Source organism: Poecilia formosa, unplaced genomic scaffold, assembly GCF_000485575.1.
Source record: "Poecilia formosa unplaced genomic scaffold, Poecilia_formosa-5.1.2 Scaffold155, whole genome shotgun sequence".
In the NCBI taxonomy this organism is placed as follows: domain Eukaryota; kingdom Metazoa; phylum Chordata; class Actinopteri; order Cyprinodontiformes; family Poeciliidae; genus Poecilia; species Poecilia formosa.
Genome location: NW_006800094.1, coordinates 122,655 through 139,616, shown reverse-complemented (window position 1 = coordinate 139,616; position 16,962 = coordinate 122,655). Strand labels below are relative to the sequence as shown.

The 16,962-nt window shown below is 38.2% G+C and overlaps 1 protein-coding gene across 8 annotated transcripts in view; it reads left to right on the top strand.

Moving 5' to 3' along the window:
• The first annotated feature begins 275 nt into the window (after positions 1-275).
• The window catches only part of gria4a (glutamate receptor, ionotropic, AMPA 4a), a 116,331-nt gene continuing 99,644 nt past the window's right edge, over positions 276-16,962 (top strand). For 4 of the 8 annotated variants that reach the window (XM_016677409.1, XM_016677408.1, XM_016677410.1 and 1 more), the window contains exons 1-2: positions 276-731; positions 3,866-4,024. In XM_016677409.1, coding sequence (XP_016532895.1) covers positions 635-731; positions 3,866-4,024 — 256 coding nt within the window. In that variant the 5' untranslated portion in view covers positions 276-634. The remainder of the gene's footprint in view (positions 732-3,865; positions 4,025-16,962) is intronic. The other 4 variants (XR_001663633.1, XM_007564097.2, XM_007564095.2 and 1 more) reach the window with 3 other exon arrangements.

Genomic DNA, 16,962 nt, shown 5'->3' with positions numbered 1-16,962 from the left:
GGTTCATATTGAGTTGAACATCTTAGTAAATAGTTCAGTATTAGAAAGTGACTTCTGGCAGATGAAATGGTCAAGCGTTCAAAGGATACGTAACTTGGAAACAAAAAAAGACGCATTAAAAGATTTTTTTCTCACTCTTTTTTATTATTATTATTATTATTATTGCGAAACAAACCATATGTAAGAGTAGAGTAAACCGGTAGACGACGCAGAGGAGTGTAAAGACTGAGGGAGAAACAGATCATTTTACTGAGAGAGACAGAAAGAGGGAGAAGAAGAGGGCGTGTGGGTGAGAAAGAGGCGGTGGGGCGCGCATGTCCAGTTCTTCAATGCAGCCTGTTCTCCCAGCTCGCCAATCATTCCAGCGAGTTTCCCCACTCTTCCTCTCCCCCCGCTTCTTTACATGTGCGCCGGATTCACAGCTCTCCTGAGCGGACACTGCAGGGGAAGAAAAGGGACGAATTCAACATGGATTATAAATCCTAACTGGGGAAAATAAAAAATAAAGCGAGGATTTTAAAAAAAAAAGAACCCTTCTCGTCCTCTGACGCGTTTTTTTTATCTCTTGCACATCTCTCCCTCTTTCTAAATGTCTCTGAACAGTTTCTGAAGGTATTCGAGGAAAGGAACAAACATGAGGATTATTCTTTTTTCTTGGCAATTTCTTGGGGTGTATTCCGCCCTTTATTGGGGACTGGCGACAGGGGCTTTCCCCAGCTCAGTGCAGATAGGTGAGTTGGAGGTTTACTGATTTTTACGCACGGCACAGGCACTACAGTCTTGACACACTACGCTGAATATTTATGGTTGTTTAGCGGCCAGGAGTCACCATGCATGATAAAACGACTGCGCTGTAAAGCACAATAAATTACTCAACAAAGACGGATCGGAAGAACACAAAATTATAGAAACCTTTCCCTCCCACCCCCCATTTCATTCCTTATAAATTCCAATTTGTATCCCCTGTAGTGTCTCAGGCGGTTTATAAATGAACACAAACTCTTTCACTATGTTTTAAAAGCTCTTCTTGCCTCATGAATGTTTCAGGGAGGTTTGTTCCTTTTCCACTCTTGTTCAGTGTTTAGATACTGCAGCATTTCCCCCTCTGTGTCGCTTTCTGCCTTTCTCCATCCCCTCCCCCGTGTTAGTACGGGATAAACCTCCCTAACAAATCAGAAGTAAAAGTTAACTGTGGCTGGAGCATCAGTTCACTCAGTAACTGGGGACCGCACATGTATGGAATTGAATTTCCCTGTGTCTCTGCTACACTCACTGCATTGTGTGTGAGGGGTTTGGTGGGGTGTAAAGGGGGTAAGCTGGGAGGTCCTATAATGAGATTCAGCTCCTTGACTCTGTCTCCTTGCTGCTGCCAATAAACTTAATGCGCTAAATATTCACTGGTTGCTCTGTGCTCAAACCTGCACACGAGTGCTCTGATTTTCAAGCATGTGGTGAGCTCCCACTTGTTCTGCACATTATCATGTAAAAATGCTAAATTTGTGAAGTCATCTATTTTTTTTTTTTTCTATGCATCCCAGCGTTTAAAGAAAAACCTTGCATGACAGAAAGTAAAATGCCAGCAGCGGTTGTGCAGAGCAACACACATACAGTGTGCTCTTTCCTCCCCTTCTGTGTACAGTCCTCAGTAAACACACAAATTACCTGTAGATACAGGATGTTCCACCGGCGCTTCGGTCCACTTGAGGAGTAGCATGCAGGTTCCACGTAAACTACAGCATAATTTAAAAGAAGTAACATTTATTATTTGTTTCCACGTGGATGTCATGGGAAGGCAGTATTCAAGAGAATATCTTCTTTTGTTTTGGCTTAAGATAGCAAAAAAATTGAACTTAAACCTAACCTGATCTAAATCCAACCTGCACAAATATGAAGTACTATGCCAAAGTAAGAGCATATGTACTTGTGCAGCTTTGGTTTCACTTCTGTTGCCTCTTCAAATATTTATTTTGGGGTTCGTATAGTATAAAGTGAAGAGGTCTTGCTCTGAGCCTGGTTACTACATCCCTGTCTGTTCCGCTGCTGAAAATATTAACAACAACTTTTAATATGACAGAAGTGTCAACCAGAGATTGCGATCCTTAGAGGGAAAAAAAACTTCAGTTAACACACTGTGCCCTCATGGTCCCGTCGCTACCAATTTGCTCCCATCCTTCACATTTCTTTTGAAACATGAAGGAGGAAAGGGTGAACTGCAAGGAAAATGATCCAAAGAATGCAATCGTGAAGCACGGCTGCAAGTGGCGCATTGCTTTGTTGCACTGTTGCTTTGCACCAAGTAGGTCCTCTGGTCCCCTCGTGCATGTGTGGATTCTCTTTGACTCCTCTGCTTTCCTTCCCCAGTTTCAAAACATGCATGTCAAGTTAACTTGCCATTCCAATTTTCTTCTAAGTGTAACTGTGCTACTCCATGGTTGTCTGTCCTGTGTCTAAGCGTTGCACTCTGATGGACTGACAATCTGTTCAGAGTGTGCCCCCTCACTACTGCCACCCTGTAAGGATTGAGATTTTATAAAACAGAGGGAGCACAGAACAAACATATGAGAGCTTGGTTATTTAATTCCCCACAAAATAGAAGAATTTGTGAAATTAGACATCACCCCTTAACAATTTCATCAAGTTTTCATTAAAATGATTTTATGTTGGACGTTGGATCTTCATTGTGCAGTTTGTAGTTTCACACTACACTACAGACATTGTTTTAAATGTAACTATTGTACCTCTCTGCAGAACATCCAGTTCAGAAACATACATGAAAGATTCATTTGATAAAACATCAATCAGGCTGGAAAAACCTATGAGATCTAGAATGTGAATTTCCAAGGTGAAAAGTGAAAACTAAGCTGTTAGAGGAAAAATCTTTAGCTTCACTGAGAAATTGTGCAATCTTATAACAAAATATCGCACAAAAATTAGTACTTGAATCACATAGTCTTTGTGTGTTAAATTATATCCAGCTGACTCCATCTCTCTTCATCGTAGTCTGTGTAAATCATAGACATTTGAAAAACAGCACTCATCCCCTGAAAGGTTTGTCATAGTCCATGTTTATTCACCCATGTTGCCTATTTTTAAATTTCACCTTATATTCTCCCCTAATGAAATACTAAACATGTTTGAACATACGTAAAGTATGTGAGTGATTGTAGCTGTTAGCTGTGTCAGATTACTGTTATTAATATCTTATCAGGCTGAGGTAATAGAAGCTGGTCAGAACATGTTATTTGAGACTGCCCTTAAAGGATTACATGACCCCTCGTTTTTACAAAAGGTGATCTCCACCACACTGTGTTGTTCTTCTTTTCCTATCATTTTTTTTTTGTCAACTGGTAATGTGTTTTCACAGTGTTTTCTCATCCTTCTTGTTAAAATGTTAACTGGAAAGATAGTGTTAGAATGCCCAAGACGCTTGTCTCGTTCTTTTAACTAATACCCTGTGATCTGGTTATCCTCTCCGACTCATTAGACTTTCCTCTCAGCTTTTCGAAAATCTCTTTTCTTCCTCTATTCCTTTCTGTGCCTCTCTCCACCAGATTTCATTAATGAATCGAGCAGTTTGAACATCCGCGAGCGTGTTTGTATTCATGCCTGTGTGTTAAGACAGAACTTGAGAATGTGCGGAAAGACAAATCACCTTTTATAGCAAAGCTAATGAAGATATTGGCTTTCTTGTCTCTTTCCCCTCCTCTGTTTTTCTCTGCCTTTCCCATCCATCTTTACTTTCCCCCCTTCTCCTTGCCTCTCCCTGTCTCACCATGCTCCCACCTGCCCTTTCTCTGCCCCACAATAACTCACTTCCTCTCCGCTCCATCTTGTCCCTCCTTCCACCTGGTCTCCCTCTGTCTAGGTGGACTGTTCATTAGGAATACAGATCAGGAATACACAGCATTCCGACTAGCTATCTTCCTCCACAACACCAGCCCTAACGCTACGGAAGCTCCCTTTAACCTGGTCCCACACGTTGACAATATAGAGACAGCCAACAGCTTTGCAGTGACCAATGCATGTAAGTATGTAAATACTCTATATGTACAGTACTTTGCAAAAATATCGAAAAGCAGTGGCAAGATGGAGCTGGAACTATTTGCCAAGAAGAACTGACAAAAACAAAATAGTGTCTACATATGTAATCCTGGTACAGACATACACCTAAAGACTTTAAGCAAACTCTCAGCACAGGGTGTTGAATCACATCACACTTTTCAGATTTCAAGAAAAGCTTCTTTTTTCCCCCCCACCACATAATTATATACTGCTGTCATTGATCTCAGAAAATCGCTAAAAAAAGAAAAAAAAAAAGATTGAAGATGGTGGTTCCAATTTCACAAAATATGAAAATGTTCAAGGAGCGTGAATACTTTTGCAAGGTGCTGCCAGCGAGTGACTTAAGCAAATGTTTGTTTCTTCTGCACAGCATTCATGTTTAATGGCCTCAAGATTCTGTTATTGTGGCAGGTTTAATTGGGATGTTATTATTTATTAAGGTTTCAAGCTGCAATGTTGTTATCCTGTAAAGCAACACTAAAACATTTTAGAGGAATTTGTTTAAAACTGGCTTTTTGTGCAACAGCTGCTGTTGTTTAGAAATCTTCAAGTTAAACTTCACTGAGAGCAATTTGAAAATCAGTGTGGCATTCCCAGGTAATGCTCAGTGGTTCATTTTTCAGTTGTTTACATCTTACACAGATTCCTCCCCTCCCTTCGCAAAACGACTGTTGTCATCTTTCACAACTGCTCTGAGTTATTACAGCCATAACTAGTTTGAAATAAATAAAAAAATAAAATAAACACCGACTGTTCGGAATATCGCCTTTGTTTCTGTAACAAAGAGAATCACTTGGCAGTCGTGTCTTCTCTTATCTGCTGAAGGATGACAGCTAATCTTTCACTATCCCTGTCTGTACTTTGGCAGTTAAGATCTAATTCTTTACGCTTCACCTCAACCTGCAAGCTTTCAAGAGGTATTCGGTGATGCTTGTGCTGACAAAGAAGCGTTAACAATGCCACATAGGCAGCCTGTTGCAGACAGTTCAGAGGTGCTCAGAAGGTATCTGTCAATTTTGAAAAAAAATGTCATCCTGAGGGCAATCAAATATGAAGAGTTTCATGGTGTTTAAAAATGCTACTTGGTCTACGTTTTTGCTCGTTTGTCGGGTGTTTGTTCGTAGTCGGACATCTACTTGCAATCTGACGGGAAAACATGCAAGTCAACCAAGTTCTCAGCTGATCCAATGTCAACATGTTACTAATAACTTTTCAAATATTTAAACTTGGTATCAAAATAGCATGTTTGTAGCAGCGGTTAAAAGAAAAGAATTTGCGTCATAGGTTAATATTGGGCTATTTCACCGTCACTCTTCTCTGGTCCAGCCTCTGTGTTACATTTCCAGATCACTTAGTTAAGCTGAGCACATAGATATCTGTGGTTCTTCAGAAGTAGCTTGACCATTGCCTTGTGGGTGCTATTCCACTTGAAAAAAAGAAAAAAAAAAAAAAATCTTGTGTTCAGCACAGTCTGGGCTTTCTCCCCTTGACTTGGATTGTGTCAAGTATGTTTTCTACTTACGCTGTTGTAAAATTGTAGTCTGTCTGTAGTTTTAGCAATGGCAGCGGAGGAAGTAAATGAAGCCGTTCAGCTTCTAAATATTGAATTAACATCGTCAGCTGCCTCGCTCGACTCGGCACTTCTCTCTTTGCAGCGGAGGATGATTGTTTACAGCACTGGCAATTTCCAGTAAGCTTCTTACCGTCAAACTGGCCCATTGCATACGTCAAAGGCAAACGCTAGTAATTGGGTAAAATTTAAAACCTCAACACAGTAAACACCTCCATGAAGCAATCATTTCTCAACAGCCGAGAGCCCAGGCTCTCTGGATGAAGCAAATAGCGTAAGACAAGAGATTGGTTTTTGGTGTAAGCAGTCAGAAGACTGCTTACACTAAAACACTGAGTGTACTAAGGATGCTGTATTTAACAATTTCTTGAAAAACATTTAACGATGCCTAGAAAAAAAGTCTATCAACTTGTAGCTGCGATATTGCTAAATTAACATAATAATAAATTAAAATAAAATGGAAAAAAATTACCACAAAATAAGTTTTTAAAAAGTCACAGTAATCAGTTACTAGTAAATTAAGTTCAAAATATGTGGCAAATAATTGACCTGAGTCGGAGCTTAGCTCACAAGTCAAGTTTGCAAATGAATTTAACCTGGTGGCTCGTTTTTTCAAGTGTTTGGTCAGTAAAGCCGCTTCCACACATGATGCATAAGTGTGTGTTTCAGGTGAAGAATACGAAATGTACCGTTTGATTCTCTGTATGGCTAGAGTAAGTGCCTCTCTTTTGGTGCAAAGCAAATCTACAACAATACACACAGTGAGAAGTGGAGCATCTGTATTTTGTAACATGAGATTAAGTGCTATCATTTTTGGGTCATTGCAGCAATGTTTGATTTACATTTGCATTCATTCTGTCGTCATCCTGAAAGTAAAAAGGCATCGGTTATGATTTTTTTATTATGGGGGATGGGAAAAATTGTGACAACCTCTCTGTGCTGATGATCACATTACAGTTTCAGATGGATTGAAACGACGCACAGGATCTTTATATGCCATCGAAAGGCAGATTGACAATTAGGTGACAGAGGTATATATTTTTGAAGATATGTATGACTGTCAATTTATCACCAAATCACTACACTTTGAATAATTAATAAAATATAAGACCTCAAACTCCTGTTTAGCACAGATAAAAAAAAAAACTCCTGAGTTTACCACTGAGAAGACTATAAAGGTTGCTTACACCTTTTTCTTTCTTTTAAATGTAGAAAAGAGTAAATAAAAGTAAAATTGGCAAACCTGGTTTGTATGCCTGCATAAAATGTGAATCAGGCTAGTTTATAATTCCAGTTACATTCCTGCTGCCAAAGATGGCTGGACAAGTGGATAGAAAGTACATTTTACTGTGAGAGATTTAGAAATCAAAATTGTATTTGCAGATTTTTGTGAGAGCATTTGGCCAGAATCTCTTTTAAACTTACATTAGGAGTTTTGGGACATACTTTTTATACCTCAACTAGAAAGATTTACAGAAAGAAAAATATATTCTTGTGATTTTTTTTTTAACAATAAATCTGCTTTTTACACCAAAGAGTACCTAACATACCTAACACACTAAAACAGATAGATATGCTGGCTTTTCCTCAAATCATCGCAGAAAAATACGTGAACAGGTGGATCCATGAACGGGCAGGGATCAAGTATTCTTAAAAGTTATAGGAGGTTTTTTGTTTTTTTTTTAATTACAAAAATATTTTATCACTTTTGAGAGCAATGGCCTCTCTTGCATCAATGACCCGTTGTGCGTCACTTTCTCCTGTGCTATAAACCTAAGGATGCGTTTTGAGTGCAGAATAATTCATTCCAGGTTTGACTGGTTTACAAGTTTCATATTTGCCTCAGTCAGAAGAGACTGTAGAGACAGTAAAGCTTTAAAGCTGCACTTTTATTTGTTCTAACAAACAGAGCAAAGGTTCACTTCAAAGTGAGTTTTACAAAATCTTTTTTCGGTGCTGAAAAATGTTGTCTCTGTTTGAGCATTCAAAGATGCAATAAGACAGATTAAACTGATTGATGCAGTCCAGATTTCATAAAAACAGTGAAGTAGTCCTTGAATTTAGAGCTGAATCGTAAGTTTCAAAATAGATCCCAATTTTACTATTATTGTTCTCTCAAGATCCTCTTAAAGTGCTTACACTGTGCATCACAAAGGGGAAACCCCATTCGTCTTTGAGTTGACATGCAAATGAGAAAAAGGAAACTTGTTCGAGGGAGAACTGATGGATTACTTTTTTGAGAATGTTTGTGAATCTCCAGAGACTGTGATGCCCAGGGTAGTAAAACATTTGCCGATATCAAAAACTGTCTCAGGATTTTTACATTTAGGCTCATTGCTCAGTTATTGACTTTTGCTTAAGTTTACTCCTCTCTACTGTAAGTGACTGACGTGTGGTTAAAAATGTGTCTGAATGTTTTTGCATGTTTTTGCTGTTATAGAAGTTAATACATCTTAATAGTTCCCAGTTCACCTATCAAGTATTTAAAGTGACAGAACATCAGTTTAGTTCAATGTTTAAATACGCTTTTTTGATGCATCTGCACATTGATAAGCCACATAATTAAATTTTTCAAGTATCGGCCTGCTTTAGATAATTCAGAAGAAAAGCAAATTGAACAAGTCTAAAATGTGATAGATGCTGAAAAATCAACATTTATTTCACATGGGTCTGATTTCACATGCCTTTTATTAATACCATCCAGTGGTTTTTTCCATCTTGTTTTAGGAGATTGTTTTATAATGTTTGCTGTTATCTTATTACAGTTCAACAACTAAACCAATGAGGTAGTTACTCAAGTAGTTCAAATGTAACTAATACAGTATTACACAGGCATCTTTCTCTTTATAACACCCCTGTTTTATAAGAAAGCATCACTCCTCCTGTGTCTAAAAGCTTCAAAGCATCATCTTCGATACATTAGGATATTTTTTTTACTCCTGGAGAGAAGATTGTTCTCCCATCATATGCAAGTCACATATACAATCATAAATCAGGACGGTGTAATTCAATTTCCAAGTTTGTTTGTCTTGTACCGCCTACACCACAGACACAGATGAATGAATCGATTACTTAAAACACCCTACACTGATTAAAAAAAATTAATAGCCATCTAACACCTCTCACCCACAAACATAATCATATTCTGCATCTGTGTGCATAAGCTTAATGATTGGGAAGCAACTGGATAAATAAACATCAGGTGGGTTTCTCATATTGCACTAGGAAGTGCATAAATTTATTAGTAATGAATAAAGTGGTGCGCTCATGGGAAGGATGCACTCACTTCTGAGTGCATAAAACAATCCAGCGTGAGTTTACAGTCTGTGTGCATGCACTGAAGCCTGACTGACTGAGATATGTTACAGCGGGCACCAGAGACCCTCTTCTCCCTCTTTGTAGCCTAACTCCTGTTTCTGCTACTTTCAGTTTAATCCCAATGACCTACTTGTAGTTCTGTTAAAACTGCTTACTTTCACACAGGCAAATGCAATAGACTTGGAATGATTACATATTAAATTTAGAATTGATTCATTTGACACAATAACAGAGAAGAACAATACATCTTAATAGTCCCCAGTTCACCTATCAGGTGAACAGTAAATATTTCACTTTAAACTTTAGAGTTAGTGATCGCTTCAGATATTTAGATTTTGTGTGGAATAAAAACTTTTAGATATAGGTAGTTGAAAATAAAGTAAGAAAACCATTTCAATGATTAACTTATGCTAATAACTGGGAATGACCACATTAGGATTTTCTGTCTCAGGATGCATTCACATCTATTATTATTCTGCTGTAATCAAACTCTAGTTCATATGTCTACAAGGTCCAGTTCGTTTGGAGAGATGTGAATGTGCAATCAAACTCCACTGCTGACCAAAAAAAAAAAAAAAAAAAAAAAAGCAAACTCTGGTCCCTGTAAAAGCCTGGGCATCGGTTCGGTTGAAGTGGCGTGGTTCGAATGCGTATGGATGCAAGTGGACCACAGATTGCTCCAAAAGCAGGAAGCTAACTGTAGCACAGGGCATTTGGGTCAGTATGTTACTCTCTGCTCTGTGGGTAAGCAGAGATGTTGTGTCATGGCAACAGGTCTGCACGTAGACCCAGCTTTGTACCGATGCCTTCAGTAGTTCTTGCTGCAGCGCCCCCACAGGGCCTGCACCCTGCGTCACAGCTTTTCAATTAGTTTGGATTGCCTGAGACACTGCAGTGTGAAAACGAACCGCACCAGCTGAAAATGTAACAAATGTTGCAGCCTTGGTCCCCAATTGAACCGAGTCCACCGGACTGTCACTAGTCATTTGAGACATTTAAAATAAGACCGTTTGCCTGGTACTAATCCCAAATCCTAAACCCTAAATCACATTAAGATAAATAATGCTAACTATAACCCAGACACACAGCAGCTTTAAAGTGCAGCAAAGCACTTCATTTCATCATAAATAAATGGTCTACATTAATATCGTCACAGTGTACCACTTAATCCATCCATGACACTCGGTATCTGTCACTGTCAGGATAAATGACCAGTGTTTTGTTCCAACCAGAGTTTCTGCAGGAGATACCCAATATGTGCTCCTACGTGGTTGAACTTGGTTAATAAAGCTACAGAGCTCTTGAAAACATAAATGTGTATTACTTCTTGGTTTCTAAGCGTAGATGCTATATGCCTGATTAAAATATTAATGTCTGGGGGGGAAAAAGTGTTCACATGCATCTAACTTTAAAATACTTAACTAAGCTCTAAAATGTCAAAATAAATTCAAGAATCTGGCTTTCATGTTATTTTCTGTCAGGCATTCACATTGTCATGATCCCCTGTTGGCAAAGGCAAAAAGGCTTTCTGTCTTTGAGCGTGATAGGACTGTTGAACTGTACAGACGAGGTCTTTCGAAATGATCATTCATAGAACACAGTAAGTTAGTTTAAAGTTCTTAAAAGACTGTGAAGATTTTATGGTCTTAAAAAGATTTTTGATGGATATGAGACAAAAAAAGGGTTAGGGATAGGTACAAAATTAAACCTGTGCTGATAAAGATGATCTCTGCAGACCAATAACCATTAGACTACCTCTGCAAGAAAACAAATAAAATAATAATAATTAAAAAAACACTTTAAAAAGCTACATTCAATTTAATTAGATTTAATTAAATTCAGTTTATTTAGCGCCAATTAACAACACGAAGCACTTCACAAAAAACGATTTCAATTGAATCAGGCACATTCTAATTGACACTAGTTATCAAACAGTATTGTAAGCTTTCAGATTGCATTTCGTCATTGACTTGTGTCATTCAGTTGTTTCTCTGTTCAACAGAAAATTGCTTGCATCGTGATGTTGACTTTACAGGAGTCCCTTACACCAACCGTCATGTAGTGACAGTGGAAAGGAAAACCTCCCCTTTAACAGGAGGAATCCTCCAGCAGAACCTGGCTCAGTTCGAGGAGCCGACTGCCACAGCTGACAGAGCAGGAACACAAAACCAAGCAGATGAACTGATACAGAAGTTGCATGTGAAAGTAAAGGGTTCATAGCAAGAGAGGGAGAACAGTCAGTGTTACGACAGCATCATCTCAGCTGATGCACCACAGCCAAAGCAGAACATCGAACCAGATGCAGCTCCTCTGCAGATGCTTAGGAGGCCTTCTCCTGACATGACTTGCTTTTCCTTAAACAAAACATTCTGGGATTTTGATTGCGCTGTTACAGGAGACACATTTTGCCATTATGGGAATGTTGTAGTGCTCATTCCTCCTGTTTGAAGGTCTGTATGCTCTGATGACTGTGATTACCCTAATCACGACAAGAGTATCTTGTTTAGGGCCTCGTGAAGCTACATGGAAACGGATTTGGATGTCCCTACTGTTGATAGATGAAGTCTTGTTTTGAAAAGAAAAAGACTTACCTGAAGCAGTATAATCCTGAAACAAAGTGACTCTCAGTATTAAGTGTTTTTTTTTTATTATTTTCTGCACTGCTCGATAGATTTTACTTTTTTTTTCTCAACATATTAATCAGGAAACCTATAATTCATGCAAAGCCTAACATTCTAGATGCCCATGTAAAAACTTTCTACAGTTCATGGATATGCATCATCTAGACATATTTGACCTTCTGAGATACAAACAAGGTGCTGTGGTACTATGCAAAAGACATAAAAATAAAAATATGCAGGGAATAGATGCTGTGTTGCCATGCATGAATGTGTGCTTCATCAATAAACTTAAAGGGGGACAAAAAAAATGTCCTCAGAACATCATCGAGACCAAAGTGTTGGTGTAGCTATACACGTACGCACACTGTTAAAGTATTGTTTGAAGAGTTAAGCTTTTTTTTGTGTGATCCATCATTCCAGCCTGTCTGCAGGCTATACAATACACTTCTCTCCTCTCCACCTATATGTCTCTCACATTCTTTCCCTCCATGTCCAATGTCTCCCTCGTTCTTGTCTTCCTTTGCACGTTTAGTAGTGGAAGACAAGAATACTCTGGCACAGTTCTCTGAATGAATCCTTCACTTAACGCTCTGGGTTCTGAGCAGCTCTCTGAATCGGCATTTCAAATTCTGCCTCTGTCCGTGGCTTTCTCTTTTCCATTCTAGTATTCATGAAGCGTGAACGTATCCTGAAATTTCCAGTCTCAATCATTGTTCTTTTCCCGCACAGGGATACACAAGAAGTTTTCTTGTTCCAGGGTCACATATCCACATATCTGCTGCTGTTGTCAATTCTTCTTTGCTGTCTTGTTTAATACATGGACACATGCATCACTGTGAGTTTTTGTATGGAGCATATAATGCAGCTCCGAGTCTATCGCTCTGAGTGCTGCATGTTGTCAAAATTTGGTGAGATCTCACCAGATTCCCATCATAATTAGAAGCATCAGCAGACCAGTTAGTGTAATAAAGAGGGGCCAGCAGGCAACAAGTTTGCAGAATCACAACAGAGGAAGTCCAAATGAGGTAAAGTTAAGTTTCCAAAGGGTTGTGTTTCATGACTGCCAGGGCTCCGTGGCATTGGGGGCTTATAGGAAAGTCGTGGTTTTCCTGAGTTGAAAGCCAAGCTGTCCTGAGAGGAAAAAAACATTCACATTTAATTGTGCTCTTTTTAATTAACGTTGCCTTGACTTTATAATGAATAATCACTCTTTTTAGAGTAATCATGAAAAAGTTAGACAAGGTAATCATTCTAGCAGTCATTTGGACTTACCATTGACCATTGACTTTAGGTGATAGTTGTCAAAGACAGTGATTATCACAGCATGCAATGCAGCATTATGTACCAATGCTGCAATATGTAATAAAATCTGGCATCAAAATCAAAACCACATTATGTAATAATCAACACACACACACACACACAAAAAAAAAACAAGATCCTTGAACACAATTTGTAATAGTGCAATGGCTCTTCCATAAAATCAAAATAAATTCTGGTCATTTTTACATATTTTTTGGTCAAAAGAGAGTAACACACCACAGTGTTCCTCTTTAATAAATTCTTGATTCTGTTTAAGCATATTAGCTAACAAACATTTTGCCTTGTAAATTATATTTATCTCTGTTCTTTGTCCAGCCATACAGTGGTTGGAGAAACGAGTTGGTTGGAGAAGATTCAGCGCTTCGTTGCTCAATCTTCCACCCACAAAAAAACAACAAAGAAAATGGGATTAGAATAAAAATCCCTGTGTCTAACCTCATAGTTTGAAAAGTTGGATCTTCAGTATTCTGTTAAAATCCTTATGCATGAACCAAAGTTGAAATCAGCACAGTCAAATTTAAGATGCATTTGTCTAAATTGCTCATGTAGGTTCTCAGAGCTCGCCTGGCTCTGCTGCTTGTGCTCGTAGCAAGGATTGAGATCATGCCTTCTGATGAAATTTGTGCCTCTTTCTCCATTAAATAACCAATGATTGCCTCTATAAATGCTTTGAAAAATCTTTTATTCACTCTAGATTCGGCTTAAATGACATCCAAATGACCCAGGTTCTCTCAGCATTCCACACTTAAAAAACAGCTTTGTTTAGTCCAAAAATTCTCAGAAAAGTGAGCTCCACTTATGAACATGCTCACTCAAACTCGTTCATGCTCAGCACTTCTTATTGATTTTTGTAGAAGAGGGCTGCCTGCAGCTCTCTGCCATGACCTCTGACCTGTTCTTTTTGCTTGAAATGATCTAATTTTGCTATAGAAAGGCGGCGAACACAAGGAAAGGGGATTTTACTCTGTCCCCAAATCTGCTGAGGAAAGCTGAGGTTGTGTTGACAAAGACTGTTCTAATAACCCCTCCCCATGTTACTGAATGTCAACTACTGATGGGACTCATGCCTTTTTGAGGGGAACTGAATGTAAAAAAACCCCCATCAATTTATAACAAACAGTAATGCTCGGTATGTTAACCAGCCATGAGTTTCCTCCACACCCTGAAGCAGCTCTGAGTTAATCTGGAAACAAGCTGAATTCAAACACAGTTTATCTTTTTAAACCTCTGAAACTGCTACTTAAAGCATAGAGTGACTTCTTCATAAATCNAAATCCAATTAGCATATTTAGCAAAAAAAAAAAAAAGAAAGAAAGAAAAAACTAAAATTGCTATTTTCTAAGAAATTAGTGGGTCTTTTTTTTTTCCCCTACTTTTCTCGCGACACGTCACATTATGTAGACACACACTTCGGAAGAGCGCATTAATGTATACTGCTCCCGGCCTCTACATACCCTAGCCTGGAGCTTTGATGAAATAGATTTCTTAGCATCACAGCCACATGTACCAACACCCACACAGACACACAAACAAATCCTTAAATATGTTTTTACTTAATCACCCTTTTCTGCTGCCTGTCTATATATCTTTTTGACTAGTATAAAGATTGATTTGCCAACTTGTCTAGATATATGCAACGTCTTCTCAGACATGCCTTTGTGCCATTGCTTTGCTTGCTTGTTTGATTAAAGGCCCCAGTAATCTTGTAGATGTGTGACACCTAATATAAGTACATTGCAATCATCCATCTTTTGTGACTTTCTAGATGCAATATGTGTTTTAATGACACTATGAAACTCTGGCAAACATGATTGCTGGATCAGTGTGAGATCTTTGAAGACCTTTCCGGCATCAAAATGCTGAGTTACTTTAAATTTGAGGTAGCTTATTTCAGATGTTATTTTTTTGTAAGTCTGCAGGTTTTGATTAATTACATAGTTTACATCTTTTCTGTTTATTTTTCAGTCTGAATTAAAGTCAGCTAATATTATTATTAAATAGTGACAAATTAGCAAAGCTAAGCTAAAGTCTATTACAGTCACAGATGGATGAATAAAATGAATTTATAGCCATGCGGTATGTCTGAATAAATGGTCATATGAGCTCAAGGACAAAAGATTGTTTTTAATCTGTTTTTTTTTTTAAAGTTATTTCACCCTCACCAGCCAGAACATTTGTATGGAAAAAAATAAAAATAACCGTGTTAAAATCTATGCGATTAATTAATCAAAATGAATATGTTAAAGTGCCAGACCTAATCAAAACAAAACAAGCGGACATGCTTTTGCAGCAAAAACTTGTCAATATCGCACTGCAAAATGTCGCAACAGGCTGTTCATCTTTATAAGGATTTAAATCTTTGCAGCAAACGCCAAAGTAATAGAATGGTGCACAGAAAGGATAATGGATCAGTATTTAGTGAGTCACACTAAAACTCATATTAATGAAATTATTTCTTGTGGGTGTGCAGTTCCTCCAGGCAAGATGAGACAGAGTGAGACATTTCTTTTTGCAGATTTTACAACCCGAGCCTGAGGCTGAGTTTTATCCTCCCACAACATACAGCGACGCACAGCCAAATGATAAAAATGCAACAATGGGAAAAAACCTTTTAACATATTAGCTGTGTTCAGACAGATGACATCAATCACCTGCAGGTCAGCACCATATTCCCTTGTATTTTTTGTTCCAGTTCCCACAGTAATGAAGAATGAATAATATTATCAGGCCGTGCAGTGTCTCGGTGAATAGCAGCCTCCCTTCAGGTAATCGGACTTTGCTAGCTTGAAAGAACAAATGCATCTTTCTATGAAACTCTGACCTGCTCCTGAAAACTCACACGCACTCACACACAGTCCGAGTTTCAACTGCCTCTGTCCATCTTGTGTGCTTCATTAAGAGCTCTTTTATTTTATCCTCTAGTTGGCATGATCGCTGTTTAGTAAACAGAAAAAAACAAAAAAAACGTCTTTCCACTGTTTTTTTTTTTTTTTTTCTTTCTGGCATTTGGAAGATGAAAAGAGATGACAGTGGATTTTAAATGTTCCACGTCGCCTTAGCAAAACACTGGCATGTTTACAGTGCACAGAGCCATGTTTGTTGTAATTGTCTGTGACATCTTTTTTTTTGTTGTTGTTCTTCGCCGTCATGCCTGAGCTTCAGTTGTTTTCATGTTCTGATCAAAGAATCCCCTCTTTTTTCTTTTGCATGTTTTTCTTGGGATTTTGAGCACACTGCTGATTACTGCACATAATCACTGGCTCGGTGATTTCATGCGCTGTTTTGTTTCTCAGTTTCTTATGACCAGTTTTATTTACCTGTTTGCCATTTTAAAATATTTTGCTTTCACGTCACTTAAATTCCCCTCTCTTATTCTTTTTTTTTTGGGTTTTCTAATCTGTTCAATCAATCAATCGCCTATATTTGCTTGGAGGTGAAGTTCAAATATAGTGTATTGCAAAATTATTTGAACTTTTCATGTTTTGTCATGTTTCAAGTACAGACTCTAAAATCTAATTATTTTAGTGAATAATGTGATGCTCACAGATGTCCTTAATCCAATAGTCTGATGTTTTCTTCAAAAAATGGTCATACATCTCAGTCTCATGATGTTCAAATCTGTTAGAAACGTAGCAAAATATCGACTCAGGTGGGCTGAAAATATAATCTGAAAACATTCAGATTGCTGTTCTTGAAAATCAAAGACAATACTTCCCCCTCCCCCCCCTCTGTCACAAGTACTCAGCACTGTCACATAAAATCTCAAAATACGCAAGTTTGTGGTTGTAACATTGCAAATTGTGGAAAAGTTCAAAGGGCATAAATACTTATGAAGACAGGAAAATACTGCGTGTGTTTTTCTGATTATACATTTTAATCCTCTGGTTTTGCCAGAGGAAAACTTATTCAAACATTTTGTCTTAATCACAAGGCTCACTGTGCAGTTTGAACATGTTTAACACACACTTCCACATCAAGCAGTCAATGAATCCCTAAAAGGCATGACTGTGTGTGTGTGTGTGTGTGCGTGTGTGTGTGTGTGTGTGTGTGTGTGTGTGTGTGTGTGTG